The sequence below is a fragment of the Lepisosteus platostomus genome, chromosome 2 (genome assembly GCF_059453375.1).
Source record: "Lepisosteus platostomus isolate fLepPlt1 chromosome 2, fLepPlt1.hap1, whole genome shotgun sequence".
Classification (NCBI taxonomy): Eukaryota; Metazoa; Chordata; class Actinopteri; order Semionotiformes; family Lepisosteidae; genus Lepisosteus; species Lepisosteus platostomus.
Genome location: NC_142612.1, coordinates 30,443,185 through 30,466,794, shown reverse-complemented (window position 1 = coordinate 30,466,794; position 23,610 = coordinate 30,443,185). Strand labels below are relative to the sequence as shown.

Genomic DNA, 23,610 nt, shown 5'->3' with positions numbered 1-23,610 from the left:
TATTGTCTCAGTGTCTAAGCTTAAAATTACCTTTAAAATCAAGAAAAAAGTCATTCACACATTGGATGAGATGACTAAAGGATAAAGAAAAAGGAAAGATCGGTAGGCAAATGATGAAAAACTGCAGAATCACAGCTGTGTTGGTCTTGCTGTGTTTTTATGTAATGGTGATTGCTCCGAGATGAGCCCATAATTCAGGTATTTTGCTTTAGAGACATAGACTCTTGTAGTTTAGAAGTATTAATGTTACTGTGGCATATTGCACAGAGCCTTTAACTAATAAAACCTTAACGGGTCGACGCCGGGTGGCATGTTATATATCCAGCAAGTGCCAGATGTCTTCAGGGGGGAATTGTACACAAATAAATCCTAAGCAAAACACACACTGAATATAAGAACTTGAGAAGATAAATGGGACTGTAAGGTTTTGATAAATTTACACCTGTGGTATTTCATCCATTTTGATACAGCAAGATAGTATTCTATGGCCTTCTGTTGCTATTATAGGTCTGAGTTTTAGTCATCTCTTCTAGACAGGCACAGGGTATTCTATACAGTAGATAGCCTCCTGTTCTTTTTGCTAATATGAACCTTTGGTCAAAAAATAACGAATGACGTAAATCTAACTGTACAGAGGGAAAATTACTTTGAGTTTATCAGATTACAGGGCAGATGAGCGCAACAGATTATGGTTAGGTTTACGGTGTAAGTATTATATTAAAAAAAGATAGTTTAATGTTAGTTCTGGGTATTCCATTTGGACTCTTTTGTTGTCATTACTCAATGCTATTATATTTTACGTCTTTGATTGTCCAGTGGCTACTGAAACATTCTTAATCCATTTACATTTATTTATCTGTGGACAGTGTTATCCAAAACAACTTACATTTTCACCCTTTTATACAGCTGAGTATTGTACTGGAGCAACTGAAATGAAGCACCTTGTTCAAGAGTACAACAGCAGTGTCTTGCCAAGGATCTGAACCCACTTACAAGTCCAGAACCATAACTGCTGCCCCAGTGGAACGTAATAAACCAAAGCCTTTTATTTTCTCGATTATAAAGGTAATGTGACAGACTTAAGGAAGCAGAAATATACATATATCCTTGGTTTTAATTTATTTGTGGTCAGGCAATTGAAAAGTTTACCAAGTGTGGTTATTGGTTATCTTAATGCATACAATTATTATTAAATTTAATTAAATATACCAATTCAATGTTATTAATTTTAAATATTCATTAAATAACTTAAATGCATTTCACTTTATTTGTCTTCATTTTTTGGATAATTTAAAATAAATCTTGAAGGCATTTGTGGTAATATGCTTTCATTTTCATCCAAGTATGCGGGCCTTGAATTCAGCAAAAATATACTGTACTTTTTGTTGTTTTTTTATAGCATTGGTTTAGTGCCTTGTGGGAGTTACCTTATTAATTTTACATCCACATGAGATTCAGAAAAGCTTTCGTGAGCAATTATTAATGCTTGTGTCAAGACCCACAGGGGAGTGCCTTTCAAATGTCTCTACTAAGGCATTCTTACACTTAGCACAAAAAGAAGGATGGCTCTGTTGCTGTTCTTCAGCACCCTGTAAGTCCTTGGAAGGCTTTATATGAAGAAAATAAGTCAGGAACTACAAGAGGCAGAGAGGTATTAAACAAAATAGTGTCTCAACAGGGAATGAGTAATTTTCATTTTCAGTAATTTGTCAATTGGAAATGCAAAGAAAATGGGTGTTTTCCAGAGTTCTGTGTGAAAGAAATCCTGCAGGATCTCAGAAAGTAATTCACAGTTTGGCCATATTTTACCTCAGACATTTTTTTCCTCAGTGACCTAAAATAATTTAGTCTGGTATTTTACACCAGACAGGTATTAGAAAGTCAAGTAGATGTTATGTTGGGAACTGCAAAGGGGAATGTGAAATATTTCAACAATTATTATTCTTCAAATTAAACAATAATTATAGAATACTTCATTAGAAAGCTGCCGAAATATTATTTTTATATCACCCGTCTCAGTGTACACTATAATGACCTTTGTATAATTTGGACAATTATATTCAATTAATTAAAAGCGGAAAACACTTTATCTGAATTTAAAGAGCTTCATACTAAACTATAATTTATTATGAACTCCTAGAGTCTGGAGCAAAGTTGCTCTCTCTGAGCACAGGCTGAGCTCACTGATACAAGGATCAAAAGTTCATGTCTAGGTTTTTTATTGACCAGCTGTGACTGTTTTTTTCTCCAAGTATTGAGGCTACAATTAGCTCAGGACCGTAGGATTAGGTTTGGGATTAGTCAGACTCCTTGTGGACCAGCACCTCCGTGACTTCTTCAGCAGTTTAGGCTTGTGGTGACATCAGCGCTGGACGCACCTCCTCCAATTAGAGCTAAACTTGCTCTAAGTCATTGTAGAGCTTGTGGCCTGTCACGCAATAAACAATTTGATGGGTGTTCAGATCAGAGCATGGCTGCCCTTTCTTATTCCCCCTGTGTCAACGAGGGGTTTGGGCTGTGTTTTGAGATCTAAACACACAACTGACATTTCCAAATTGGGTGTGTAATTTGGGGGAGGGGGTGTGTAAGAAAATAGTAATTACTGTACAGATTTATCTTAAAATTATTTTCCACCGTATTTATATAAATGAGCGTAATCAGGCCTTTTGAGGTGGAATTCAAGTCTCTTCTGCAAAGCACTATCATTGTTATTTTGTTATTTTTGAATTCAAAATATGAATCTCATATCTTGTCGTGATTAGTAAACAACAAATATTAAGAGCACGGCAACTATTATAATGTAATCTAACAAGATTTAAAATATCCAAATGTTTGCTATAACTCAATTTTTTAAATTATATAGATATTTTACACTGTCAGTTCATAACATACCTGACTAATCTAAGTCATATTTTCTTCATGTAATCATGATTTTCATATTTCATGACACCTAATTCTGAGGCACACTTGCTATTCCTAGCCGAACATGATTGACTGGTAGCAGTCCGGTATTGCTATATTTAAATGTATTTTAATAAACATTTTACCCAAGATTGAAGTAAGCACTGAAACAAAAGATTTCCACTAGGCAAAGTAAAATACACTAACCTTTCTTTCAAACACTTCACTTTCAGATTGGTGGGCTCAGCCTTTGACTTTTAGCTTTGTTGTATGACAAGGATGTGTTTTTATATTCTGGGTTTGTGCTATTTACTCTGTCTTATCAGATCTCTTTAAAACGAAATACATTTTTTACTTGTGGTTGTTAAAAATGGAGTATAGCAAATGCACACTAAACTGTAGTTAGCTTCTATGTGTATGTGAACGGGTTTATGCCTTAGTTTTACAATTTTATTATAATCAAGCTCAAATGTATCTTTTCTTTCTCAGTAAGAATTTTTCATCCTTTTTCCTACTGATTGAAGGCAATTCTCAAACCAAGTGAACGTGCCTCTGACTGAGTATTTCTGTTTGATATTCAGCCATTTCCTTGAACAGAATTAACTGTTTCTGAAGGGCAAATGACAGAAGGCTCATGGACCCAGGGTTTGGTGCTGTTTTAATAATGGTGTGTTAAGAAATCCCCTGGCTAGGCATCCAGATCACAGAAAATCCACACTCATTGGAGGATTCCAAAGGGCATTATATTATTCCCACAATTTTAATACACAGGATAACAGGCTGGCACTGATAGGAGGTAGGAGTCTTGGCTTTAAATTATTCTGCATTCGTAGTGTTTTCATTCAGAGTGGTGAGTATTCTATGCACATATTGAGGTCATAACATGTGATTGTGAAAAATTCAACCAATAATACAAACACTTGTGTATCTATAGAGGGCAAAAATGCTTTTCTTTTTCTCTGTACCATTTTATTCTTATTTTATTGCTGTAATTGTTATTCAGTGGGGGACATCCTGCTTCAGCCAGAATGATTGCATCATCTTCTGTTTTACATTGAAATGTGTGCATATGCTAAACATGCCAAGACGTACAGTAGCTCCCTGCACATTGTTCAAGGCTTGCAAATGCTGAAGAATAAACCCCTTCTTCTAAAAAAGGAGAGAACATATGACCCAGTGAGATTGTGTCGGGAGTCTCATCTTCTGAAGCAATGCCGAGTCCAGCAACGGGGCAAGGATATCGGGACCATGTTGACGTTATTTTCAGGAGCTGTAACATTTTCTAATCATAGGCTTTTCTCATCACACGTCCTTGTGCACCAGAAAGTTAGGGGGAGAGTTGGCTTGGAAGATGCACTACTTGTCAGTGTTCCTCAGATGAATTCCGGCAGTCAACTGTTGCCTGTGTTTTAGAACAGGGATGTACTGTTCATTTACTGTACCCTTGACTAAGTGTTGGTGACCTACAACTCTGCAGGAGATGGCTCCTTACCTTAAATACAGCAACGTTAAAAAATGGTAGTAATACCATCATTTAATCAAGGACAGTGTAATAATTATTTGCCACTCAAAATAATCAAGGAGTCAGACTTACTTGTCAGAAATGCCTTTATGTATCTATGCATATACAGTACAGTAATAGAACAAATAGGAGTTAATTCCATGAAATTCCATTAAAGAAAGAAGCAAAAATAAATAGTTTTAGATTCTTCTGCTATGCGTCCCAAAGCTGAAAGTTGATTTTCTATTTCTATTGTAATCATTGCTTAGTTTCTGTACTGGACTTCCTAATTGTACTTGTGTCTGTATGTAACATTGGTGATTCATTTAGAAATGAATCCGATGGAGAAGCCCCTGGTGTGCCCAGCTAAGAGACTTTGGAAAGATTCCATCATACCTTTGTGAAGCACTTCAGTGCAAGTTAATGAGGTGTTAAATGCTGCCTTCAATTTAATGTTTAGATGGAATGGAAGAGTACTTTCAGAAAATTCTTTGTAATCACTTACCACATTTGGTCTCATTTAGAACATTAGATTAATTTTGCACATTGTCATTCTTTGTTACAAGTGCCTCAATAACGGGGCTCTGAGCATTTCCTTTCCCTATACAACATTCTGTTCTCCTCTTCCACAGAGCAGTTTGTGATGAAGTAAACTCGTTTTTCTCTTTGGCTGACCTTAATTTTCTTTTCTGGAGGACTTCCTTTATCTTCAGCTGTCATTTATTGATGGGCAGATTGACCACACAGTGCAATATGGGGCTGATGTATTAAGAACTGCTGTTCTGTTCTGATTGGAGAGTGTATGTCTCTAATTACGCTAGCCTTTATATTTTGTGACAGGCATAATGCAAAGTTAATAACAAGCTAGGAACAAACATCATTCTGTGTTTAAACCATGTTTAGACTGTTTTTCAGAATAAAGGAATTGCACTTTATTGGAATTAAATGTATGCATTTTCTACACACTAACTGAATCTACACAGTGATGTTCTGGTCAGACATTATCCTGAAAATAATAGCTTGTTTTCGATGCCCCTACATATTAAAAATAATAGAGAGTCAGAGTATTTTATTTAATGTTTATATATGTGTTTAGTCTTTAATGTGATGACAGCAGAAGTGTGATTTAATGGAATACTTCTACTTAACGGATGGTACTGAGAAACACTAAACAGATACAGGAGCAATCAATTTATTGCACTTTTTTCGTATTCATTTTCCCATGAATTTTCCTGCTTGCTTTCTCTTTATGCATTATCATGGAAGAAACTGAAATGGCTGTGACACTGGAACATTGGGAGAGCTCCTCCTAGCATTTCAGAAAAGCCTGAAGTGGGTCAGTCATGTCTTATATGAAAGCCTGTAGCTGCAGTGTGCAGCAGAGCTTGTCTCTGATGGCAACTCTTAACTGTTTTCTTTGCTATGTGTCAGGCTTCCCTTGCTCTGGAAAATCCTTAAGTATGTTGTAGAAGTGAGTGTAAGCTACAGACGCCACATAGGAAACATCCATCTGTGTGCTTTGGAGATGTACTGTAGTATCATACTGCCATATTGTCAGCCTTGGAAATGGCATATGGGTGTCTGTGTTTAGCTGTCTTTAATATGTGCTCAATAGGAGAGTTTAATTAGACTCGAGGGCAAAGTGTTGTAAGTCTTTGGCCTCAAGAATAGCTATGGAGCTGCATAAGTCGCAAGACTAAAGAGGAAGGACAGAAAACAATCAATCAGTAAGGCTAGTTTTAAGGTCATACACGGGGCTCTTAGCACATTTTCCATTTTGTACAGTATACCGTACATAATCAGGTGTCTGTCAGACTCTGTCAAGATTATTTTTCACTCTAGGAATCAGAATAATGAAGTGTACTGAGAACGTATCTCAGTTCATCCTCCTGTTGGTCCTCCCAGAAGGAGATTGTTTTCTAATTAAAAAAAGGCATGTGTTTTCTTTGCTGCTGTGCACCAGCATTGTGTCAGGGTTTACTCCCAGATGCATTGCTGTGAGTGTATTGGGTCAGGTTCCTTAAAATAGACTGCTCTTGAAGCTGTCACATCCATTCCCTGCAGCCAGTCATTCGTTCTCAGGGCTCAAGCAGGAAATGGGTGCTAATTGATTTTAAGGACTCATGGAATATCCTTGAACCTTAATGTAGTGAAGCAGGGCATGCATAACAACATAAGAGTGTTTACAAACAAGAGGAGGCCATGGGTTCATTTGGTTTTTAGTAGCTAATTGATCAAGGTATCTCATCTAGCCTTTTCTTAACAGTTGCCTGGGCATCAGTTCCAAAACATAGATGGGTAGCTTGTTCCATGCTCTCCCATCCCTTTGTGTAAAAAAGTTCCTCCTAGTCTAAGCTTTTTCCAGTTTCCCATAGTTTCTACTTGTGTCCCCAGTGCTCTAGGCTGGGCTTTTCAAGTGTCTTTGGAGATTTTGAATAGAGTACACCCTTGATTTAACAGAATAATAGGGGGTAACAGTATCCATTATTGACGAATGTCTTTATAATCACAGCTTACTTTTTTCAGCCACAAAAGCACTATTTTATGATGAGAGTGTTATATACAGTATACACTGTATAGTATGCCTAATGGATCTTTTGACTTATTTTTTCTCAATTGCAATGAACGCAGTCAGTGACCATTGTTTCTGTGCCTTTCTTATTATGAATACACAAGCTCTTTTATTCTTGTATCATAAGAAATACTATCATATATTAAATTCACTAAAGGATAAGAAACACAAACGACACCCATTGGAAGCAATTGACTGACACTGTAGGGCACCCTTGAAATTCTTGAAATGCAGTTTTTATTTTAACCTTTGATTATTTATGCCTTTTACAGAGCTTTTTTACATATAGGTACTGTTGCATTTTAGTGTATTTTTTTTAAATGGTTGTAATAAAAAAATTGAAATTTGCTAAAGAATGTGAAACACAGACAACACCCTACTGAGCTTCAAGCAGGGTTACTTCCACAGTAATGACCATCTCACTTTTTAAAATTCATTTTCTTTACTTGAATTGTGTTTTTAGTACAACTAAGGCACAACCAGTGGACCTCTGACCAACACATTCACACAATAGCAGTACTTCTATTTGTTAATCATTCTCACTTCAAATATAACACATATATCTGAATGCCAACTGTCTCAAGTTTAAAAATTAATCTTTCATAGCAAATTTGATCCTTCTAAAAATCAAAATTCACCATATCACTAGTATGTACTGCTGTTGCTGATTAAAATAACTTAAGTAACAAAATAACACGTTAAGGAGTCAGGACCTACCTTTTATAAAGCCATGTTGACTTTTCATTAGTATGGTATTTCCATATACTGTACAGTATGTGTCCTGTAATTTGGACACTACAGGACAGAGCCTTCTTAACTGTCATACTGTTGGTCAAAAACTCAGCATGTTTGTGGACAAGTTGTCTTTTACTGTATGTTTGTGAAAAATGAATTTGTGAAATATTTGCACCATAGAGTGTCGAAATGTGATACAAGATAAGAACAGGACAATGGGGAAGATGCTCCCATGGATAATAACAGTACAAACCAGCAGGCACTTGTGCAGCTCAATTAAATTAAATTCAATTTATTTTTATATAGCACCTTTCACAATAAGGTTGCCGCAAGGTGCTTAACAGTGCAAGTGACCATACATTTTGTCAATACAGAGCAGAAGACCAGAAGACAACGGAGGAGAGGAACCAAAAACTCCTTAGTAAGGAGAAAAAAAACTTCTAGGGGTCCAAGGTCAACTGGTTGCCCAACCCCTCTGGGCATGCTAACATTATATAATTAAAAAAAATGAAATAAATGAATTATGGTAATACTCCATCCATCCATCATGTCTTCTGTGTCCACTTTGTCTCTGGAATGACTTACAGTAGCTGCATGAAGCTCTTTATTGTCGATCTCACAGGAACATATTATGTATCACAACTTAGAAAAATATTTGGCTTTTATTAGCTTATAAATACCTCAGACAGCGCATTGTCTAGATAGTCTGTGTAATTTCTTAAGTGCCAGGGAAGAATTTTGCAATTTTCAAGGCTAGTGATTTTTATACGTGGTTTATAGAGTAATTAAAAAATACATGAATTTTGGGGTGGCAGAATTTTCTGTGCAATGTTAAATGGTCCCACAATATAATAATTAGCAGCATAAGAATAAATAATACATATAAATATTTTTTATCCTGCTACTACTGTAGTGAAAAGTATTTTGTTTTGAGTTTCACAGAGGTTCTGCAGCCTGTTTTGCTGTGATAACCAGACCTGCTTGTGAATCAATATTCTCCTGCAGTGAGCAGAAGTCATAGTAGAGATTGAGTGAAAATGACAGAGTTATAGAAACATCTAGATCCATTTGACTCATAGTATAGAAATCAAGATCTTAAGAGAGAAACAAATAGACTTTAAATAATGAAACCTTTGACTTGTTTGTTTTCAAAGGCAATTTGTCCCATCCCTCTGTCAGTGTCCCAATGAAACAGTTAATCTTTCATGGATAAAATACATTCGTAATAACATTTCCGTTTTAATCTGGATCTTTTATTTTTGCCTGATGTGCTAGTCTCAAGTCAAAGAACATCTTTTTTTATTTGGTAAGGGCTGCAGGACCGGGCAAGAACAAACAGGCTGCTTTGCATTGAAGTAAATAAAAGGAAAAACATTATAATATGAACAGAGCCTGTCTCTCATGTGTTACAGCCGATACCCTGCTGATGTTTAAGTGGCACAGGACATTTGTAGTCTAGAGTACAGAGCATGAAACCCTTCAGTCCATTGATAGGTAGCCATTTATATGCAATTGATAGATGAAAGACTCTGTTTTCTTAGTATCAAAGAAGCCATGTTGTCATATATCTGGCACAGAACGGATACTGTACATTTTATTTTATTTATATCTGTCTACTTATCGTCTATATGCATATGCCATTATGGCAAAATGTACACTGTGACAGAACGGATACTGTACATTTTATTTTATTTATATCTGTCTACTTATCGTCTATATATGTATGCCGTTATGACAAAATTAATATTGTGAAGATCTTTCTGTGGATTTACGTGTTCCATCTAACATGCTTCTTCTCAAAAACAGTAGTTGCAGACATTTGTCCCGACAGTCGAAGGAGACAGTGTGGGGGAATTTCTAGAAAAACCTTGCAAGAAACATTCCAGTTTGGAATTCTGAAGTATAGTTTTTATGTAAGAGCATTTCTTTAAAAAAAATAAACACCTGGTGACCCCATCAAAAATCAAACCAAAAAAATCATATTTAATCATATTTATACAAAACTCATATTTTTAAAAAAAACAGATTTAAAGTCAGTGGATGGTAGAGTTGGGACATGTAGACCCAAAAAACAGCATGCAAAATTCACTAGGATGAATTGGATTGATTTCACTAAAATGAAAAGAGTTTAATGTTTAAAAAAAATGTTTAACATCACTTTATTAACCCTTACAATTTCTTGCATTAGGAATGATCTTTTCACATACCCCAGCTTGCTCTCCATGAGACACACACACACAGATAGAGAGAGAGCCTGGGGTCAGAGCGCAGGGTCTGCCATTGTACGGCACCCCTGGAGCAGTTGGGGTTAAGGGCCTTGCTCAGGAGCCCAATGGAGTACGATTCCTCTGCCGGCTATGGGATTTGAACCGGCAACCTTCTAGCCACAGGCACAGATCCTTAGCCACAGAGCCACCGCTCCGCCCCGTAAGGAGAAGTTGCTCCTCCCTCTTCTTCATCTGTTAAGACCACACAGGAAAGTCTGCTGTTCCTTCTGCAGTGTAATACCATTGCTTTGCCTTTATTCAGATCCTAAATATAAAAGGTGTAGCCACCTACTGTAATTCCAAAGTCCTCTAAAGGCTCTGGAAGTCTAATTTCCATTCAGCTGGCACTTCATTTTGATGCTCCTCACCCTGTACAGTACAGCATGTGCTAGTTCAGTGTTACAATAGCCATGTACCATGTAAAAAGAGTCAGCTCTGGGTTTCTTTTGATCAAGAACACTATTGTTTATAGATGTTTACTATTAAATACTTGATTCTTGTATATAGGCACTGCATTAGAAAAAATATTAGAAAGTACTGCTGTAAGTACAGTACTATATCTGATTGCAAGATACTCACAGAATCATGAGCAATGCTCGATAGCAGAAAGTTCAGCTCTTATAATGTCATATATTTGTTTAACCAAAGTGGCAACATATTTCCAAAGGCGTGATAAGGGGTTTGTCTTGTTCAGTTGGTGGGGCTATTTCCTATAAAATATCGCTGTCATAAAAATCATAAAACTGTGAGGAGAGGCTGGAAAGAAAAGTGCTGAAAACAATTTCATCTTTCATACCTCTGTTTTGATTTCAAGAAATCTGGTTAACCAGGATTGACTTTGGATTTAAGTTCATTATATTAATTACATTTCTGAGGTATTCTTTTTTATTAAGGTAAAAATTCCTCATTAAGAAAGTTTCTGTTAAACCACCAAAACAAACTTGGTTTGTATTCTTTTTTGTATTTCTTTTCTTCTGTTCAGTGTAAATTAAACACAACAAGGTGCTCATTGAAACATCACAGTATACTGTATGTGTTATTATCTTGGAGATCTTGGAGTTTTTTTCCATCCTTACTAACATAAGCTATGGCAAGACAGTAATGATAATGATACATTTAGTATGAATCCAGTATGATGAGCTGTCTTTTGCGGGCACTTGAATACTGTATGGATTTAAGGTAATAAATGTTACAGGTGATTTTGAAATGTTTTCAGAATTGGACGGAATGGAAGACTTAAAGCCTTTTTGGAAGTTGTTTTTGCCAAGATTTTAATTTCCAGTGGTTTTAGTGGGGCAAAGACATTTAAGATTAAATGTATACACGATCTTCTTTGGATCATAGTCTGTAATTGAAACACATATACTGTAATCCCCCAGCTTTATTTTTTTAAATGTTACTTCATAGGTTTTAGAGCTGTGAGTATTTTCTTAGCAGTGGAAATAAATCAGATAAGCAGAAACTGTTAAGCGGACACTTAATTGACAGATTGAGCAAGCAGTATTCCTTTGCAAAGTTTCCTCTTCCTCTTCTGTCAGCAGGGGGTTGTAATTTTCTCGAGAAGGGGGACAGTTCTACTTGCCATCTGTAGAGAAGTTCCTCCAGCTTCTCAGTATGGTTCTCACACGTCTTGTTATGTGGGTAGGCTGTGTAGGATGGCTGGCTGGGTTTTTCTGTAGACCAATTAAAATTCCTGACTCGGCCAGAGGCAATTGTCCTAATATATGCAACTCTCGGCGGAGAGGTAAAGTTGAAAGCAAATAAATCACGTTCTAGAAATCCTTCAAAAATAGGCATCCCCATTTTGGAAAATGGAGCCGGTTGTTTGGCACCTAGGTCCTGCAAAAGAATATTATTGCCTTTCCTAGTTTAGAATTTCTGTTGCATTTCCAGTTTGCATCTAATTTTTATTATGTCGTCTTTTTTTAAAAAAATATATAGTTAAACTTTGAATTGATGTTTCTCTTTGCCATGCTTCAAGCACATTGATGTTAGTGCTTTTGAATTCACAATATAAAATATTTATAGAAAAAGTCACTATGTTATGAACAATGTATAGTATTATTATTATAATTGTTGCTGGCATACCATATACGTTTAACTGGAAACATGATAAAACACTAGGCAAAGATTTCCATATCTGAGGCAACCTGAATTGTTTAAATAACAGCCATATCTTGTGAGAACACTATCTGTTACATACGTGGGTTCTAAACATGTTTGTTAGGTCCACAGACTTGTGTTTTAGAGAGAATTTGTTGCTTTAAGTACCCAGGAGCATTCTGAAATTGCCGTATTTATCACGCTCCCTGGCACACTTCTTTAACTTGGGTGATGGTTTTATTTACAGCAGTTCATCCCACCCTGTGTGAAACCCAGTGTGTAAACAAGTTATTGGGGGAAGTTGAATTTAATTGAAACCTCTTCTGGATCTGACATTGGTTTAATTAAAAAAGAGTGTCTTTGACTAAGCTGGAAGCTATGCAAAAGATGAGGATTTCTTTCATATCCACCAATTTTATTTTGAGGTCTTTAATATATACCTAATGGCACACAGCGTTCTGTGGATTTTCAGGTGATAGCACATGATGGAATGACAGCACTCATGCAGTCGCAGTAGAAAAGATGCCTTGTATGTTTGTTATCCCATAATACCACTTCAAAGGCATTTGAATTGCATTTGTTCTGGCAGATAAATATTCTTTTGATTACGAACGAGTGTGACACACTTTCTACAGAGGTTTTTTGTAGCATGGTTGCACAATAACCTGAATTACAAAGAACTGTTAAAAGGGCTTGACTATATTCACTAAAATAAATAAGAATATTAAAAATAAGACCTTTCTTTTTGTAACTTCTGGAGCGTAAAATACAGTGTAGGAAAACAGATGTGAATCGTATCATATTGAAATTGAGACTGACTTGTTACAAGATTCAGCTAATTGACTTAAATATTAAGTTATTTGGATATTTGGCATATAAATTTAGAATACCACATTTTTATGGGGTAAGAAGAGATATTTCACATATTGTTTTATGAAATAGATTACTGTAAATGGTTGTAATCTAAAATATCGTATCCACCAATGATCTTTTATTTCCTGACACTTGCTTACAATTTGGGTAATCCTATTAGAATATATATTTGTTTCAAAAGCTATTTTAAAAAATTTCAGATATTTCAGTATCTGAGCCATATTTCCATCTATACTTCTTAACATGTAAATGTTATATTTAGAAAGGATTATTATAATGTTTTGTGCATTGAAGCTACACTGTGCTGTACAAGAACACTTGTTTAAATCCGTTAGATCTGTTTGTTTCTAAATATGACAATACTCCCTTGAGTAATTGTATGAAACCGCACTTATGCACAATTGAAATACTTTTCATTTGAATTGTGATTTTCATCGAAGGTAGTAACTAAAGAAATATAGTTTTCTTATTATTTCTTATGAGGTTCATATGGCTTAGTGGGTCAAATATGTAACTTTCAAGTCCTTGAACCCGTTTGATCATAGTTACTGTACATTGCCCAAGCTCTAATGCGTACTCACATAAAATACCCAACAGAGGGTGCTGTTGAGTTCCTGCAATAAAGATACTGTAGATCAGCGTGATAATTAGCTACTGTATGCAATTGTAGTAAGCAAAACATGAGAAAGCAAACGTTTTTTCCCTGTCCTCGTTTAAACCATAAAGGTGCACTAAAGCTAAAGTTAGCACACAGGAAATTCTGTATAGCATACGTTAAGCAGTTTCAACCAAATGTAATATTTTTCATGATCAATCAGGTACAGAGTTACTTCTGTGAGATTTGTTTGTATTCATTCATTTCATTATATGTATCTTTTAATTATTCTTAAATCAAAAATATAATATAATATAATATAATATATACTGTATGATGAATAATGTAAGCAAAAATATAATTTCATTCTCAATGTGTTCACAGACGAGTGACGAACAAGTTTTTTGTTAGGGGTGGCAAACAAGAGGAAGCTCTTTGAGCCACACAGCACAAATGTATCAGGATATCTAATTCTAACATTTCGGAAATAAGAGGTGTCTGAGGGAGAGACCAAGGTTGAGCAGGATCCTCTTATATCTGCGTCAGTATTATTTATTACCTTCCTGAATGGTTACATGCTTGTCTGTTTTCTACAGGGATTTCCTCTTGTTCCTCTGGTTTCTCGAGTTTAATTTCATTTTTTCCATTTTTTTTCCAGATCCCCAGCTCAAGGGTATAGTGACCAGGTTATATTGCAGGCAGGGATACTACTTGCAGATGCACCCAGATGGATCTCTTGATGGGACCAAGGATGACAGCAGTAATTCTTGTGAGTCACATTTGCTTGTGTTGCATATGACATCCAAAAGGGTAAAGGTTTGTTTGTTTGTCATTAATGTTTACATGATTAGACTTGTATGGGGCAGCACATTGGCACAATGGTTAGCATTACTGCCTTGTAGTTGGGGATCTGGGTTCAATTCCTGGGGTTGCTATCTGTGTGGAGTTTGTATGTTCTCCCTGTGTTCACTTAGGTTTCCTCCAGGTGTTCCAGTTTCCTCCCACAGTCCAAAGATGTACTGCTGGGTTAATTGGCATGTGGGAAAACTGTCCCTGGTGTGAGTGTTTCCTGGCATCCTAGTCCAGGGTGTATTCTCATATGCACCTGTAGCTTGCCCGGATAGGCACTGACTTTGCCTGTCTTCTTTTGTGCCTGTATTTGATTAAGCAGGGGAGAAAATGAATGAATGTGTGACAATCTTATAATTGAATGTAAATCTAAAGGTTTTATAATGTAAGTCACTCTAGATAAGATAAGATTTTTTTATTGGCCATATACAATTTCTTGTATTAGGAGTTTATCTTTTCACATACCCCAACTTGCTCTCCATGAGACACACAGACAGGGGGAGAAGCTTTGGGTCAGAGTGCAGGGTCAGCCATTTATACAGCACCCCTGAAGCAGTTGGGGTTAAGGGCCTTGCTCAGGGGCCCAACAGAGTTGGATTCCTCTGCCGGCTGTTGGATACGAACCAGCAACCTTCCAGCCACAGGTGCAGATCCTTAGCCACAGAGCCATTGCGATAAGGGCTTCTGCTGAACAGATAAATACATACAGTAAATGAAATAACTGAAATGAATTTATATTAACAAAATCAACAACAGTATTTTTTTTATCGGAAAATGTCCATTTCTGTTCAGAATGAAAATACACATCAGCCATTCTCGAAGGTTCTATATTTATTTTTCTCTATTAAATACGAATTCTGACAGCCTAAAATTAATAAAAGTAAACTAATAGCTGAATAGCAAAAGGAAAGAAGGTGCTCAAAATGTGTGAAGTAGGAGGACCTCACATGAACAGCCCCGATGAACATGTCATTTTATAACTTTAGCCACTTTTATTCAGATACTCTGGCTCTGTTTTTATTGTATTTCTCACATTACGAAAATTCTGAATATTCCTTTCCCTTGCCTTTTGACTCAACACAGATGAGACTACCATAACCCGTGATTTAATGTAAAGGTTGTACTCTACCTATAACAGCCAAAGTCTAGTGGAATATTTAAATGTCAAACACACAGTTGTAGCTTACATGCACTTAATTATTCCAGTTCCATTAATTTTAAGAAGTTCATTAAACATTTAAAGCAATTGAATTTTAAAAGGATCCATTAGAAAGTCAAACAGCTGCATGGTGTAGATTTGGACAAGTTCCAGAGATAACCCAAAAAGCATTACATCGTGCTATCTTAATGTGGATTTTTATAAGTAAATCTAATGTGTTGCTTGCAAATGGCATTTGTTTTTAACAGTAATACACTAAGATGTGTTATGGGTATAGGAGATGGGCTAGGCTCTATATTTGCTTAACCTTACTTTAGTGGGATAAACAGAAGTTCACCAAAATCCTTTGTGAAGTCTTAAATTTCTATACTGGTGTGGAGTGGATATATCATATTATTAGCCTGTGCTGGTACTTCTTTTAAAATGCTGCAGGCAAGCTTTTTAATTTGATTTAACATGTGTAGAAAGTCACTTAGTATAGTTCTGTAGTCTCAATGGAAAAACACGCAGGAGAAATGACATGTCATTTTACTTTTTATGTAGTAAGCTTTTAGTATAAAATAACAAGAAATACATGTATATATTAAAATATAAAATATATCAGACACAAGCACCTTTTTTGACTTCAGTACATAATTTCACTGCTTGGTCGGACTATCTGAATGTAAACTGTAAAATGTATTGAGGAAAGACTGTAAGTGTAAGTCTCTTTTTTGTTTGTTCCTGTATTAGTTCTTTTGTTCTGTATTACCACGGTCTTACATATCATCATATCATCAGTGTTCTGGAAAAGGAGTAATTGATGGTTCAAACTGAAGTATGTTAAAATGCATAATGGTAACACAGGAATTTAAGAACAAATATAAATAGGAGGAGGCCATTCAGCCTATCCAACCCACTAGGTAGGTACAGTAGCAGCTGATTAATTATATAAATCTAATTTTGTTGAAAGCAGTCAAGTTACTGGCTTCAACAATAAGGCGGGGCAGCTTTTTCCATACTCCCACAAACCTTAGGGTAAAGAAATGCCTTTTGTTCTCACTTTTAAATACATTTCCACATAGTTTCCACCTGTGTCCTCTGGTTTCTCTATCTATTCGGGGTTGACTTTGTCAACGCCTTTGAAGACCTTTCTGAAATACGGGACCTTATCACACCGTCCAGGAATGTGGTTTTGAAATAATACACAATATTGAATTTTAAAAGGCGATTGTTCCTTTTAATGATATAGGTATCTGATTGGGGTTGTTTTGTGCTCCAGCCGAAAAATTTCCATCAGCATCATTAAATTTGCTTTGAAGTCAGTGAGTGCAAATAAAAGCTAGATTGTGTCTTTCCCAAGGTTGGTGCAGATAAGAGGGTGTCAGCTAATTGGGTGGAATGGTATTTAACTGTTGTAGAGTTCATTATACTGATACATTTTAATCATCGGTGCTTATGTATTTTCTGTTGCTGCCCAGATTGTTATTCCTCACAACAACAAACCATAGTTTATTTCTGAATATTTGGGAATGCAATGGAATGCTTTCAAACAAAAGTGCTATTAATTCTGCCATGTTGCGGTAATCACATTCCACTAATATTACAATTCTACACAGTTCTGCACAGACCTGGTGGCTGATATTAATGTTAAACAAAAATAAACGGAGAAGGTGGGGGGAATTTTCAGCTTGAAAATTGAATAACTGTGCTGAGATTTATACTGTACATTTTATTGCCCTTATTTTGACTGATACTTTTTCTTTTCCAGCTTTGTTCAACCTCATACCAGTGGGTCTCAGAGTTGTTGCTATTCAGGCCGTGAAGACAGGGTTATACATAGCCATGAATGGTGAAGGCTATCTGTACACATCAGTAAGTACCTCACTGTGTTAAAAACAAGTGTTACAAAGTGGTAAATGGCAAATGATTATGCATTGTTTCGGTACCTTTTTTCTTGTGATTCAAAGATTCAAAAGCCTAAATTGAATTTAAACACTAAAATGACATGTCAAAACACCTTTTTCTGATCATACATTTTGAAAGCCTTCAGACCCCTTGGGATGCTTTAAATACTTTGCTTGTGTAGCATTGAAAACACATTGAAAACACATTTGCAGTGCAGGCAGTAATTTACTGTCCATAAGTCACCCAAATGTTATTTCTAACCCACATTGTAAAACCACAAATTAAGTTGTAGTGTTTATGTATTTATATGGATACATACTGCAAGTATTTATGTATATATATATGAAAAGGGCTGTATCACAAATATTTTCAATACTAAATATGGCTCCATATTTCAGTATTACATTTTTGTACAATGGTTTATAATGAAGAAGAAGATTAAAGTGCACCTTCATTGTCTACATTTGATTGTCATGCAGAATATACAGTATAGCTGGTGTTGTTCTCTAATAAGACAATGTTGTTATCAGAACTCATTGTAGTTTTACTGTAATGTTTATGAATGTTGAAATAAAGAGTAGCCACCACCTTCAAGCTTTGAGTAACTGGATAGATAAGCTAGCCACATTCCTAAGCGTTCCTCGTGTTCTTTAGTTTTTTAAACAGCTTGGCTCTATTTCTAGATCAAAGAAAGACAAAATCAAACACAAAGCAGAGAATACAATGACCTTTATGGTTTGGAAATTGACTCCTTAACCTTCCATATCACTACATAAAATTGAACAAATTTTGCTTTCATTTTACTATATATTGACATTTCTGATAAGAAAATAATTTTATTATGGTATTTGATAATTACTCAAGTTTCGTAATCTGACAATGCACAATATCCACCTGAAAAATGGAACAAAGTACAAAACCTATGAAATGTCTTCAGTCTTTAGAACTATATAGGACTATACTGCTCTCAGTTTCAGATGAACATGTGAGAACGTTTGTCAGAAATTAAATGGAAACATTAATTGATGCATTTGTTTTTTTTTTCAAAATACAAGAGATTCTCTCTATATTGTCCCATTTAAATCATTCAAGGCTTTATATTTCCTAGTAAGCTTGCCTTTTACTTATTGTATACAATACCCTACTGTATGACAAGGTTAAATTATAAGGTGAATAAAATAGGGTGAATACATTATGATTATCAGAAAAGATCTTCAGAAGAACTAACCTGTCATAACCAAGGCAACCCTAGCTTGAGCTGGGGCCCTGATTGACTTAACCCTGAAATACAGCTTGTCCACAGAGTGCAATTGGCTGCCACAAGGAAGTGCAATACCTTGCCGATAACAGAACTGGAGATAACAAAAAAGTGTTGTTATCTGTGTAGTAAATCACACTTCAATTACCTGCTGACCACACAGTAAAATCCATCAGTCTTAACTTAACTAGTGGTTGTTAAAGCCATGTAACATAAAGAATAAGCACAGCAAGATGTGCAGTTGGATTTTGGAAAGGCTTAATCCCCTTGCTGGGCAATTGGGCAGGATCTCTAAAAGGAATTATAGTGCACAGAACTGGCCTACAGTCTAGTGTGAATTACAGCTACTATACAGCAGTAATGTGCATCCAAACCTATGGTTAGCTAAGGCAGAAGTGGGTACACATACTGCACATCTGACTTCTTAATGTTTTCACTGTTTTCTTCATGCTTAAATATTAAGTATTTGAAAGTGATTGTTGCAGTTCTGTAGTTTTTATTGGCTTCGCAGATAATGTGGTGCATAAGAAGACAATACACACATGGTGATCACTGTTGTAAATCATAGTTTTGTCATTGGAAAGTATCATAAAAATGCTTTTCTGTCATAAACCAGCTGCAACCAACTGACATCGGATAACAAAACCTTTCATGTCGAAATGTCTTTGCAATCAGATACATTTATAGTTATAATATGTATAATTATGTCAACAATATGTAAAAAATCCCATTCATTACGCCATTTAAAAAAACACCACTGGATTCACTTTATTTTTTATGTGTATGTGTATTGTAATTCTTCTCAGCTGATTATTAAAATTAAAATGCTGCAACCATAGAGTGTTCCATTCGTCACAGATGAGTTACTAATATGAGCTATAGGCTACAGGCAGTTTGGTTGCACATGACTGAAGAGCCTGTTGGTAAGCTTACTTTCAGTCAGGGATTCATGAATTTTGCAGCTCACTTCCCTATTTATCATTTTCCACCTTAATGGGGCTTATAATCAGTTCCTGTGAAGTGCCTGCATCCCACACTGAAAGCCTTCCACAGTGGGGTAATGTCAAATCACTTCCCTTGAAGATGATTCGTTCAGTCATCCTTTCCTGTTCCACACAATAAACACATTAGACGTTGACCACAGTTTCCAGACGTAACTGTGATTGCGACGTCTTTCGATTTGAACGCCCGTTGAAAATTTGTATGACGTGCATTTAAAGACAGTGTACTGACCTGCATCTAAGACATAAAGAAAATATATATCTTTCGATACATTATGACAATGATTTTTGTATGTAAAAATCCAGCAATTAAGAGTGACTGCAATCGTAGTCATGGCAGAGTGGTTTATTGCTATTTTAGTATGTCGATATCAGCTCAGTCATGTTCACTAGAGTCTGGTAATGCTATTTTCTATGGATTGTTCCTTTATAAATCAACATAGTCCCCTCTATAGATTCAAGAAAAATATTTTTTAACTATGGAATTGTCATATGGCTTGCAGTGCCACTGGTAGGTTCATTAGTATTTTGTGCAGATCGTTTCTGAATGCCACTATAATTTCAAGGGGAGGACAATTTTCCTTCAGCTAAATTTAGAAATAATTATGAATTATTACACACACTTGAAGAAGGCTCCACAATTGGAACGTTTTGTTATTTTTGCTTTTCGCTGTGGAATTAACCTTTATTTATTCCTTCGCAGCTCCATAACTCTAACTTCTTCAAATGAATTTATTTTTGCACTTGGAGAACAATAAATTAAGGGGAAAAATATGGTAATTGATGACTGGCATGTGCAATGTTCTAATCAAACTTGTAAATTTTCACCTCTAACTCTGTGCCCTTTCAGTAGTAAAGCATAATTATATTTTAATCTGGGAGCTTGCTCTTGAAATTAACTGCTGAGCATGCCAACACTCTTTTGAAACATATCCTATATGCAAAAGATGTTCTACAAGCTATGAAAAACCCTTTGACTTTTTTAAGAGCCAATCGTAGGCAAGAAATATGAAACTGAGATTCTGCAAAGCAATCCAGATAAAGGCACCCAGTGTAGAGAAAATATCAGAGGTTCAAAACATTAGAATTTTGAAAAAAAAAACTTACAGCTTTAACGTAACATAAACTCTAGGCCCTACATTGACATGTAATTAATTATTGCTGTTCTCTTAAAGCTAATTAGGATGAACTATAGCAGAGATGTAAATTAAATAATTGTGAAAACATACTACAGGTTATGGGCTTCCATTTTCTTAATAAATAATTGGGTTATGAAGGAAGGCACAAATTCCTTCATGTAGCTTTGTGCTTAGCTTGTATATACAGTATATATTCTTCTTCTTGAAACCTCAGTGATGTCCTTGTTACAAACTAGTTTGCAACAAAACTATTTATTTAAAACGTATTCTTAAATCAACGAAGAGTCTCGGTAGTGTTTTCCTTGTGCGGCTGTGATGCAGAGTAGTTGTGAATTAGGTTTTAGCCAAACAAAACTGTCAACTGTCAGCTGTCAATGTTTATTGTTAAGGCAGTGCCTGGCAGATGTCCTATACTTGAAAGTTTATTTTACTTTGAAAATCGCTTTTAAAAGTCAATGTTTCAGGCTGATTTATATAAACATGTTGGGTATATCATTATAAATATACATTTTGTATATACAGTATATACACAAGTTTACTGTGCAAGTGCATTATCCGACCGATCCTTAATGCTGTCTGACCTTTCATTAGTCATCTAGGGTAGCAAACCTGAATCAACCTGATTCATCTTGGGTTGGGATTTTTTTTTCCCCCAACCAATACAATTTCACTAGATCTCCAGTTATTACAAAAAGGTTTGGCATTTCATGGCCTGCTGATTTTCCTTAAAGGCTTCCGCCTCAATTCTTTCGATTGGCAGGCAGCAGGGGTTCTTTATCTCACACCCACACTTGTTAGTACTACCTTTCACTATTGTCAGATTGACTCGCTGCATCATTAGAATGACCCTGTAAAAGTAAATCCAAAAGGAGACCAATCTCATTGCTTACAGTGAATGCACTGAGCCTTTTTTATTAAGAAAAATACAGTGTGTTAAAGGGAGAATAACCACATGTTAATCATGTATTATTTTAGATTGGAATTGTATCAGGTGAGGACAATTAAACCTTAATTTGTAACAATATATGCATCGATCAAATGCGCACCGATTTAATGATTTAAGGATAAAGTACAAAATAAGAAGAAAAAGCAAATCGAATTCATCATACCATTGAGATGTATTTTCATTCTGATCTTGGTACTGTATTTTACAAGAAAATATTTTTTTTTAGGTTGCAGATATTGTAGGTACCTTTTGTTACATTTGTTAAAGGTATGTATGCTTATCTTTTCCTCTTGAAATGAAACAGATTTTTCTGTCTGGTATCTCAGACGTGAATTGATTCTTTGATACACCTGCAGCAACGGCAGTTCATGCAAGCAGATTTTGTGTATTATGTTTTTTTTTTTAATTGCACAGATCCCACACTTTACACTTTAAAGCTTATTATCAGTGTGCTTCACTTGAATATATTACATGTTTTTTATGCATGCTCGTCCAGTTAATATGTGATTTTGGCCAGAGATTTTGGTTATCCTGCCCAGGGTATATACTGCCTTGCACTGGTTAGAAAGTGGATGGATGGATGATTGGTTTTGGTGTACAGCAATGTGAAGAATAACGGTGCTTACCATTCGTTTTGATTTAACCAAAGCAGAATCCAAGCAAAAATGTTGATTAATTTAGGTGATTTTTTTGTAATATACTGTATATACAGTCCTTTCCACAATTGTGTGAATTGGCTATAATGCAATTGATTGATTAGGGAATGCTTTTCCATAATGTGGGTGCATGTTGGGTGTAATGTGACTCAAATACTGTATACCGGAACTAGAGTAAAAACAGTTCTGCACAGCAACACAGGCTTGGGATGCTGGTATATTCTCACACATTGACATCCGTCTTTATCCAGTCTGCATATGTAACAACGTTGTGAAGCTCTGCCAGCTACTTTTCATTCTTTGGCAACACTGATAGAAATTTTGCTTTTATAATGAGTAGCTAGGGTATAAAGCGTTCCGTTAAGATGTGTGGTGCAAGTGAAAAGAAAAGAAAGCTATTACCTGGAATAAAAGCATGATGATACGGTCTAAAGTGATATGAGTGAACGTATTGTGTTTATTGTTAAAAATGTGTCTCATGAAAAATATTGTCTGCCCTTCCTCCGCTGTAGAATTTCTCATCACTAAGCGATGCAAATGCTCATGCAAATGAAGCCTTATTTTATCTATTTTTCACTGTTTTCTGTTTAGAGTTATCACAAAAACACATAATGCAGAAGTAATACAGTACAGTCAAACTAGTAATAAGACTTTGTTATCGTGAATCTGAAGCCTCTCCCCCCTAACCTCTTAATTCCCATTATGCAAAGGGTTTCTATAATGCAGTTTTCTATAATGCAGGGTTTTCAGGAACACAACTACAGTATCACTTTATAGCAGAACTGCCTGTACTAGCAGTCTATTGTATAGCAGATTATAATATAACAATACAATTATTAGCTGAATTTGTTTCCACCTTTGTTGGTCACCCTGGTGACTAAAAGGTAGAGTATGGATCTATGAAGAGCTCTGCAGGGAACCTGCTAGCAGTGACCCTACCTGACTTTTTCTCTCCCCATGTATGATAAAGTAATTCACACACAAAAAAATGTCTTTGCTGGACAGTCTGTAGTATATTGAGCATACACCAGAACGTACTGTATAACATCAGGCAGTTGTAGCTCACTTCACTTTTCTCTCATTTCTCTTTTTATTGGATCTACTTTATGTGTCTGTGCTCTCCTGTAATTTACAGCTGGTAGCTAAGCTGTCTAGGGTGTAGATTATG

General features: G+C 35.7%; 1 protein-coding gene across 3 annotated transcripts in view; it reads left to right on the top strand.

The window, feature by feature from the left end:
* fgf14 (fibroblast growth factor 14) overlaps window positions 1–23,610 on the top strand; it is a 216,717-nt gene that overhangs the window by 146,180 nt on the left and 46,927 nt on the right. For all 3 annotated transcript variants that reach the window (XM_088604704.1, XM_088604716.1, XM_088604713.1), the window contains exons 2-3: window positions 14,206–14,316; window positions 17,306–17,409. In XM_088604704.1, the coding sequence (XP_088460830.1) occupies window positions 14,206–14,316; window positions 17,306–17,409 (215 nt within the window). The remainder of the gene's footprint in view (window positions 1–14,205; window positions 14,317–17,305; window positions 17,410–23,610) is intronic.